We start from the raw sequence: 11,176 nt of genomic DNA on the forward strand, positions 1-11,176 counted from the left end.
GGGGGGGGGAAAACATTTTGAAAGAGAAGAAAAAGGAGATAATTAAATCAATTAAATTTCAATATAATGTCATGTTATCGATATGCAAATAATTATATATCTGTAGATTTACTCTCTAGAAATGTATAGATAAAAAATAATTTGACCAATTATAAATAGTTTTTAATCATTACATAGTCATGAGCGAACTATTTATCTTTTTTATTTTAGAATAATGTTATCTAGTACTATTGATATTATAATATTAGTTTAGGTGTTATTAAATGAAAAATACAATTAAATGAATCACACAATTTAACATTTGATTAAATCTATTACATAATATCATGTAAACTGGTGTTAGATGACATTATTCTTCATTTTAACTAAAATAATATGTTATCTTTTCTATGAAAATATATTATTGTTTTTTAAAGATCAAATGGACGAAATTTGTCACTAAGGATGAAAACTACACCAAAACCAAAAAGGTTAAGAAATTGTGTGGTCACAATACATTCATTAGATGAAGTTGCGACAAAGTCAATAGGTCAAGGACCAATGCTCTGAAGTTTCTTAGAAAACTGCTGACGATAGATGTAGATAAATTAAGAGAAATACAATTTTAGTTGCTAAGACGTGTATTCATAAACATAAAAGGTTTGTGCTTATAAAAATACAATGACAACAACGACGATAACTTTAATAGCGCGTTAAAAGAGATGGGCAACAGATTTAACTGATTTGGATGTTCTTGCAAATTTACCATTGAACACGTCTGATTACCAAAAATGACATGTTGCTTAGTTATCCATATATATTCTTGTTTATTATTATTATTATTATTATTATTATTTTCATTTTAATATGAACCTTAACATTTTATTTCAATATATTAACCAAACAAATATTCATAGAAACCACTGTGTATCTAGGAAAATAATAACTCATATGAAAATGCTTTTGGTGTAGCAGTTATTGAATTAGGTTAAAGTGGAAATTGCTGACAATTTTGATGGCGCCTGCATAGGCTTTTAATCCGGCAATCATTTCACTATTTGATGGTGACTATGATAATAATTGTGTACAGATCCTAAACCAACTGTCATTTGTTGATGCTAGTGTCGATGTACGGAGTGTGTGATTTTTTTTTTCTTTTAAGGTAATGTTAGTGTTTTGAATGTAAAGGATTGATCAGAGAGAGAGAGAGAATTTAGAGATAAATTTTATTCCTATTCAATTTTCTCCTAATTTTGTCATTTTTTTTTTTATAATTACACTATTTGTTATAGTATTGATTTTCCATTGTGATGGGCTAATGAAAAAAGTCAATTTGATTTTACAATGATGAATCACTTGCATTAAGGTTGGTGATGTGTATCCTGTGATTCTCTAGCCATTTCAAATCTGTAATGAATTTTGAAAAAAAAAAAAAAAAAAGCTAGTGTAGATGAAGTTAAAGTCATAAGCCAATAAACAAATATAATTGAAATTGAAAATAAAATAAATCTTTAAAGAATTTAATTGCATTTGCACCTTATATTTAAACACTGCATTATAAACACAACGATTTATTCACCCAATGATCAATGCAATGCAATGCAATGCAAGCAGGGATAGAGCCAGAAAATGATATTAAAATGGGCTGAAATTTAAAAAACTTTGAATGAACTTACGCTACAAGAAATCGAGTTTCGGAGGCTATTTTTGTGATATTCACGATAAAAAGTATATGACACTCAATGAAATAAAAAATGTTTAGATGTCTCACATTAAAATATTCCACTAAATTTTTGTATTTTTTTTACCAAATAAAAAATCAATGCATACCTTAAAAAATACAAACTAACCGAATCACAATAGAATTAAACAAAAATACATATCCACCAATGAACATTAAAAAATTACATAATGGGTACTCTTCTAGTAACTTTGACAACCCGTCTTTCCAAACAACTGAAAGTTTTAACAAATATTCTTTTTATTGCCAATATCAATTATATAGTAAGTCATTTATTTTGATCAAAATATCTACTTTATGGTCAAAATAAGTATTTTTTTTATAAATATTAATTAGTAATGAATGAAAACATATATAATTTAGAAAAGTACATAGTGTCTCTAACTATTAGAATAAAGAATTTACTTTTAGATCTAAGCAATACAAATTATTCGTAATAAAATTTACTTAAAAATTATGAGTAAATTTTAGTCAAACATGCATTAAATGGAATATATAATCTGACAATAAAATATTCACATTTCATGAATGTCTTGAAAATAGTAATTAATAACTGTAGTGCTTTTAATACAATTTGAATAATTGAACATTCGACTTGGGTTGAGATTTAAATTAGAGCTCGACTAATGCTAACATCTGGACCACAATTCTAAAATCTTTGCTTAGAAAATATGGGTTGGAGAGCATTATCGGGTTGACATCTGGGCCACAATTCTAAAATCTTTGCTTAGAAAAAAATAATAGGGGTACTTACAAAACTACCCTATGTTTTTGGGTTGTTTTGAAAAAACATTATAAACTTGGATTAAATGGTAATTACTTAAAATTGAACGTAAAATATACGCTCAAAACCTAAATTCACGACAATCCTCATAAATCAACCTCCAATGTGCAAAAATCAAAGGAAAATTGAAAGGAAAAAGAGGAAATCTTCCACAAATACATAAACGAAGTTTGTTCATTCTTCAAATCGAGGAAACCATCCACAAAAACATTGAAAAATCTGGAAAAAAAGTCGAGCAGATCATCCACAAAAACACAAACAAAATACAGGTATTTCTATGTTTTGGATTTCATGATTATAGCTCATTATCTATCTCATTTTTTGTTTGAATTAACATTTATGAAAATAAAATTGTTGAAGTTGAGTGGATTATGTGTGAAAAATTAGTTTTGAATCACTTACATTGATGTTTGCAAGGTGTTTGACAAAAAGATAATGTGAAAAAGTGGCATTCTATCACTTTTTTCAAAAAAAAAAAAGTCACAGCATTTCTTTTAAGCAATTAGCTAAGTATGCACATGTGAGTTTTTGAAAATTTGAACGTACATATTCAAACCCTATTTTCTGGTAATACACATGAGAAAGAAAACTTTAAATCAATTGCATTGATACTTGCAGTGTGTTTGCTCAAAGAAGGTGAGAAAGTGGCATTCTGTCACTTTTCTTAGAAAAAGTAACATTTTGTGACATTTTTCCAAAACAGTCACCATTTATCATTGGAGCAATTAATCGGATGCATATATTTGCTTTTTTGAAAGTTTGAATATACCAATTCATACCTTTTTTTTTTGTAATACATATGAAAAAGAAAACTTAAAATTGACTACATGGATGCTTGCAAGATATTTGATCATGAAGAGTGACATTGTGTCACTTTTCTTGAAAAAATGACATTCGTTACCTTTCTACAAGAACAGTCACCCTTTATCATTGGAACAATTAACCAGATGCATACGTGTGCGTTTTTGAAAGTTTAAACATACCAATTCATACCCTATTATTTGAGAATACATATGAAAATGAAAACTTTGAATCAATTACATAGACGCGTGCACATGGAGGGGGTGACATTCTGTCATTTTTCTTTAAAAAAAAAAGTGACATTCTGTGACCTTTCTCTAAAATAGTCACACTTTACCATTGGAGCAATTAACCGGATGTATACGTGTGCTTTTCTGAAAGTTTGAACATACCAATTCATACCCTGTTTTCTGGTACTACATATGAGAAAAAAAACTTTGAATCCACTACATAGATGCGTGTAATGTGTTTGCTCATAGAGAGTGTGACATTCTATTACTTTTTCCCAGAAAAGTGACATTGTGTCACTTTTTTCCAAACTAGTCACGCTTTATCATATGAAAAAGAAAACTTCGAATCAATTACATTAATACACGCATGGTGTTTGATGAAGGAGAAAGTGAAAATTTGACATGCTGTCACTTTTTTCAAAAAAAGTTACAGCATCTCTTTTGGCCAAATATGTTATTGCATTCCTGTACATTTTTGAAATTATTAAGATACATATTTAAGCCCCGTTTTCTAGTAATAAACATGAAAAAGAAAACTTTGAATCAAGTACAATGATGCATGCATGGTGTTTGATGAAGGAGAATGTAAAAAATTAACATACTGTCACTTTTTTTAGAAAAAGTCACAGAATCACTTTTTGGCCAAATAACTAGATGCATATTACTCTGTCACTTAAAAAAAACTCACACAATCTCTTTGTAATATTTTTGTAGGTATGGATAAAATCAATGTCTTCATTTGTTATGGAGGCAAGTGGACACAAGATAATGAATACACAAGTGACAAAATGATTGGAATTGTTGTCCTGATGGATTGCACGTACAACCACCTTGAGTGCATAATATGTTCTGTGATGAAAGTAAGTGCATCAACTCAGAGAGTAAAAATACAATATAGAATGAAGAAAAACCTGCCTTTAATGGAGATTTCAGACGATATTTCACTAACATTTTATTTGGAGTTGAAGAGAAAGGATAAAGATCTTGCAAGCTTTCCATTGTGCGTAGATGTGACAACGGTATCAAAAAGTCACGAAACTGAATTTGTTAATAATATACAATGTTTGGAGGCTGTCAGTTATGAAAAAAATGATATGCTACAATTGCAGTTTTGTGAAGCTGTAACTGATAATTCTGTGACATCAGCTCAAAAATTACCTAGTATGGAAGAAATTGCGATTGATGTATACAATAGTATATCGGAAGTTGGAAAAACAACGAATGAAAGAGGAAGTGATATCATTTCAATGGTCACTATGGATGGAATTTCAAAAAATAAACTGTTCAGAAACAAGACATTGATTAAGAGAAGTATTTCGATATATGCGATGCATAATAACTTTCAATTCAAGGTAAGTAAGTCGGACAAGAAAGAATATGTGTTGAAATGTATTGACGATAAGTGTAAATGGACTTTTAAAGCTTCAAGACTTGGTGGAACCGATATGTTCAAGGTAAGGTATATAAAAAATGACCATATATGCTCAAATAACATCATTTTAGGAGATCATCGTCAAGCAACCAGCTCAATAGTAGGAGAATTCATCGTGTACAAGTATATCTCAACAAAAACAATATACATTCCTGCAGACATTATAAATGACATGATGAATACCTATGGAATGTCGATGAGCTATGAGAAAGCTTGGAGATCTAAGGAGAAAGCATTGGAATTAGTGAGAGGAGATCCCACAGAGTCATATGAAAAGCTTCCAAAATACTTGTACATGATAGAACAAACAAATCCTAGATCAGTTACAAAAATTGAGACATATCAGGACAACAAATTTAAGTACCTCTTCATGGCATTAGGAGCATCTATTCAAGGGTGGAAGTATTGTAGACCAGTTATAGTCATAGATGCTACATTCTTAAAAGGCAACTATGGCGGAACACTATTCACTGCATGTACGCAAGATGCCAACAACAGTATCTTTATATTAGCATTTGGAGTTGGTGATTTAGAAACCAATGATTCTTGGGAGTGGTTCTTAAGTATGTAAAAAGAAGCATATGGTGAGCGAGAAGGTTTGTGTATAATATCAGATGGACATGCAAGCATAAAAAATGCAATTCAAAAAGTGTATGAGAATGCAATGCACGGATTATGTTCCTATCACTTACTAAAGAACTTGAAATCTTCTTTTGGTGGGAAAAAAAGGGAAAAGAATATTGCAGAACATTTCAATAGGGCTGTAAGAGCATATTCTAAGACTGATTTTGAGTTCCATATGAAACAACTTGATGAAATCAATACAGGGATTCGATCACATTTGGTATATTCTCATTGTTAACTTCTATAATAATTGATCTCACTTTTTGTTTAAAAAGTGACATTCTGTCACTTCTCGACCAAAGGGTGACAGAACGTCACTTTTGTGTTAATAGTAACATGATATGTCACTTTTTGTTTGAAAAATTTGTATGTGTTAATATTTTTTATTAAAAGTGAGTTTAAACAAAAAGTGACATTCTGTCACTTTTCAACCAAAGAGTGACAGAATGTCACTTTTTGTTAATAGTGACATGATATCACTTTTTATTTAAAAAGTTTGTATGTGTTGATACGTCTTGTTAAAAGTGAGTCTAAAATATGACAGGAAGTCACTTTTTCTGTTAATGTTTTGAATCTTCTTTGTGCAGAAAGATATTGGTTATGAGAAATGGTCGAGGGCTTACATGACTAACAATAGATTTTTTACAATGACTTCAAACATAATTGAATCGGTAAATTCGGTAACAAAAGCAATGAAATGTTGTCCAATAGAGCCTTTATTGAAATCGTTAAGATATTTGTTACAAGAATGGTTTGTGAAGTATATAAATGATGCACGAACAACCTTCGCAATACTTGTCACCAAGCAAGAGAAAATACTGAGAGAAAATTCTATGGAGTCAAAGAAAATGAAGGTAAAAAGTTATAAACTTGCTATTTTGTTATTGCACATCAAGATTTCTATTGTAACATGATTTGTATCCTCTATTCATATTGAATTTTCACTTTAAATCTTCCTTTCATATAAAATAGTGACAAAATTATTGATAGATTATTTTGTTATATTATGTACATAGGTATCAACTTCAAGTTCAATATTATACCAAATTAATGATGGTTGTGCCTCATATTTGGTGAACATGAAAGAAAGAACATGCATATGCAACCAATTCCAAGTAGACAGTATTTCATGTGCACATGCACTTGCAGTTATTACAAAGATAAAGGAGGATTCATATTTGTATTCATATTGTTCGGTATTTTATACAACAAATATGTATATTCAAACATATAGTGCATCAATTTTTCCACTAGGAGATCATAATGAGTGGAATGTGCCAGATGAGGTAAGAACAAGAATAATCCTGGCTCGTAACCCAAAAAGAAAATCTGAACAATGCCACGCATTTTATATAACGTGATTTTATACCGCAAGCGCACGGTGTCAAGTTTTGTAGTATATTAAAGAATTGAAAGGTGTTGAACCCACAGGGATTGATATTCGACTTCCACTGAGTACTATAATTGTGTCCGCGTTTACTTTATCTAGACAATCGAGTGTTAAATTAATGTTTGAATACTAAACTAACGTCAATGAATTAAATAGTGCAATAAAAATGAGGCAATTTCTAAAGACTAAATCAAAATTACGTAATGTCTAGGGAGTGATTTCACCGTATTCTCGACATAATTCTCAATCCCTATAGATATTTCCATCAACTATTTCCCGAATTCATAGGCAAGAATCCTATCAAATAGAACATATCTCTATATTTTAACCCCATTATCTCTATTCCGAATTAAATATATAAACCTTATCACGCACTTGGTTCTTGTTTTACCCTCAAAGATTCGTACTTTCTCTCGAAACCTACAAACCTAGGTTATATTGTTCTTAGATCACACCTAAATTTTCCCCTCTCGACCGTCAAATTTAGAACATAAATTCATTCAATTGGTGATCAGGCAACTGAAAGCATTAAACAAGAACAATACCAATCAATTCTGGAAAATTAAATGGAAATGTTATAAACAAATTAAATCATGTCTCAAATAGGTTACATCAAACCCTAGATTTAATAGTTTAGTTCATGATCGAGAAGAAAAACACAATAAAATACAAACTAGAGTGCATGTATAAGAGAAAGATAGAAAAAACTCAAGTTGCTGCTTGATTTCTCAGTTTTCTCCCTTCTTCTTCTCCAAAATCGGGTCGATCTTCTCTCAATTGGTGCCTCTCCTTTTCTTGCCTCTTCAACCGTCTAACCTCCTTCTCTTGTTCTTCATCTTGGTATTTATATTTTCTAAGAGTCTTCAAAGGTTAGGGTATGATTTTTGGGCCGAAAAGATAATTAAAAATTCGGGTTTTAACGTTTTGGGATTTGGCGCCATGGCGTCGCGATTATTCTGGTAACTGGCGCCGTGGCGCCAAAGTTCCTGCTCGCTTCTGCCTGTGTTGGGCGCCATGGCGCTCAGGTATGGCGCCGTGGCGCCTAAGTTTCTGCTTGAATTCATCGCTTTGGGGGTGCCATGGCGCCCCTTTTTCTACACCGTGGCGCCAATGCCACTGCTTTGCTTCTCTTCACTTTGTTTTCCATGCCTATCTTCCAATCCAATTTTATTCAATACTTACTTATTCATGCTCCATTTCATTGATCATCATTTTTGCTCATCACCGGCTCCCAATCGTGGTATTTTCTCGAGAGCTGTCCAAACTGCAAAACAACACGAACACACACATCAAAACGTTCAAAAATGCCCAAGAACACATCAAAAAACATGATTTAAAAGTTTTAGTTTAATGAGTGAATTACACTCATCAAACACCCCCAATCTTAGTTCTTTGCTTGTCCTCAAGCAAACACAAAACTAGAGATAATTATTAACGAACAAAAAAGCACGACTAAGACAGACAAAGTCACTCAAAAGAAACTTTATGTTAGACACCTTGCATTTATAGGTCAAGATTAAAAACACAGCGTCAAATTCATGAAGTACTTCAAAACTATAATGCACGCATCAAATCCTCGCTCATTCAATGCAAACGGGTGTGTGTGTAGAGAGTTAAGCATAACGCTGTACAATAATAAATTGACCCAGTTTTCGACCTTAAAAGTCAAATATTTCCTTGCTTCGCTCGTGGGATTCACACACCCCTAAACTTGTTTTCTTTTCTCTTTCCAATGTGTATTTTAAAGTTGATTTTTTTTCAATGCTAGTTTCTTACACCGCTCAAGTTTGGTTAGATTTCACTATTGCAGTTCAACCTATCAACAGATGAGGATTCTTCTTATTTTTGACTGCTTCAATCTCTAGGAATCAACCAAGTTACTAACCTCTCTCAAAGGTTTAATCCTCTAAAACAAGTGTTCGGGGCTTAATCAAAATATGTGATATATAATTTTTTTTTTTTAATATATGTATTCTTTAAACACCCTTTGTGTGGAGCTATCTAAATCCTTGTAACAAGTTTTAGGTCGATAACTCCCAAATCAGACAACTTTAGGGCACCAGGTTTTAAACCCTTACAGGCTTAATCACTCGAGTCATAAAAGCTACAAAGAAACGATTCACAATGAGATTATTAAAGTTGTCCTCATTGGGATCTTTTTTTATGTAATGATTAGTGCAATGCCCCTTATTAAACATCTATTCTCGAAAATCGACCTCTAACTTAAAATTTTTCACCCAATTTTCATCCTTTTAGTCTAAGACAATCCACACAAAATTTAACACACATGGAATCCACATTTATCTCCAAGTTTTTCTGCAACAGCTTAACCTACCAAACAGCCTATATTTGGTTTAAGGGTATAATAATGTTTAAAGGTTGTTTGGGTTTAGCATCTAAGTTCTCTTATTCAACCTGTAAACATGGATCAACCTACTCATGTACAACGCTACAATCAACTCACATGCACAAATAATTTTCGTTTCGCACAAATAATTTTCGTTTCACACGAATAAGCAAAAATCTAACTCACACATATAACTTATCTATAATCCATGAACCAACACATGTTCTTAAAATTATACATCATCGCCGACAATACTATCTAACTCACACAAGCATGCAAAACACGAAATGAATTTATTTTTTTTATTTGACAATGCACACAAATAAAAATTAAATAAATAAATAATAAAAAAGCAAACAAATAATTTAAAAAAACACAAATCAAAAAAATTTTTTTGCCTCCTTCAAATTGTATGGTTGAATCCTTCAATCTTGCCCCCTTCCATCCTTCTTCAAAATAGGGTTTTTCAAATGGTATTTATAATATCTTGAAGTTATTGGACGAATTAGGGTTGAGTTGGGCCAAAAAAAGATTCCAAAAATATAAAATCCTATTTTTCCGCACAGGCGGCGCCACAGCACCACGTTCACTATCGTTTTCAGTATCTTGGGTGCCACGGCGCCCACTTCGAGTGAAAAATGCAGTTTTTGCCTCCTTTAGTATTTTTGTCATAACTTCTCCATCCGATATTCGATTGAGATGATTCAAGATGCGTTGGAAAGGTAACTCAAAGGGCTATAACTTTTCTTCAAACATCATTTCCCAATTCAATCGTTTGCTATGTCGGAAATAGGTCTCAATGTGAGACCAAAACTCCGGCGCGTAACTTTTCGGTTGGAAAATGATTTGTGATCATATTTTGACTAAATTTGATCCCTTTGACACCTTCCTTCATCCAATTGACTCTTAGCGCTCTCGGATCTTCATCGTGAGTTTCAACACGACTTTTGATTAATTGCATTTTAATCCTCGAACTTTGGATCTCTTACATTTTGGTCATGTCATCCAATTTCGCTAACTTTCGCCTATTTTCTTCCTTTGGCCTCTTTTAGATCTTGTTTTCTCCACTTCGATCAATATATAAAACAACACCAAAATCACTTGTTAGCACTTCTAAAATACTCTCTAAAATAGCAAAATCATGAAATTAATGGCATAATATAATGAGCGTAAATCACTCATCACATGCATTATGAAAGTCTATAACATACACATTTCAAACATGTTATAATGATTGAAAACATGTTTGTAAACAAAAGAGTACATACACTTAGAAAAGTAACATGAAGTTAAAAAAAGTGACACATAGTCAAAAAAGTGACAAAAACTATAAAAAAAAAAAAAAAAAAAAAAGTGACATATAGTGCACTGCCAATGGACAAAAAAGAATTTAATGCATTCAGATGATTGAAACCATGTTTGTAACTGAAAGAGTGCATACACTTGGAAAAGTGACATAAAATAAAAAAAGTGACAAACTAAAAAAAAAAAAAAAAGGAAAAAAAAAAATGACAAAAAAAAAAAAAAAAAAAAAAGTGACACATAGTGCAATGCCAATGGACTATAAGCTGGACAAAAAAGAATTTAATGCACTCAAATGATTGAAAACATGTTTGTAACTAAAAAAGTGCACACACTTGAAAAAGTGACCCAAAAAAAAAGTGACATATAGTGCACTATCAATGGACTATAAGCTGGACAAAAAATAATTTAATGCACTCAAATGATTGAAAACATGATTGTAACTGAAAGAGTGCATACACTTTAAAAAGTGACATAAAATAAAAAATAAAAAGTGACACAGAGTTAAAAAAAAAAGTGAAAGAGAATAAAAAAAGTGACAAAAAC

General features: G+C 31.4%; 1 protein-coding gene across 1 annotated transcript; it reads left to right on the forward strand.

Annotated features, from left to right (window-relative positions):
* The first annotated feature begins 5,631 nt into the window (after positions 1–5,631).
* On the forward strand, positions 5,632–7,547 carry LOC111377563. Its single transcript, XM_023000690.1, has 5 exons — positions 5,632–5,811; positions 6,179–6,262; positions 6,353–6,445; positions 6,608–6,877; positions 7,497–7,547. Exons 1-5 carry the CDS (start codon positions 5,632–5,634, stop codon positions 7,545–7,547), a joined length of 678 nt encoding a protein of 225 aa, XP_022856458.1.
* The last annotated feature ends 3,629 nt before the right edge of the window (positions 7,548–11,176 follow it).

Source organism: Olea europaea, unplaced genomic scaffold, assembly GCF_002742605.1.
Source record: "Olea europaea var. sylvestris unplaced genomic scaffold, O_europaea_v1 scaffold1679, whole genome shotgun sequence".
Taxonomy (NCBI): Eukaryota; Viridiplantae; Streptophyta; class Magnoliopsida; order Lamiales; family Oleaceae; genus Olea; species Olea europaea.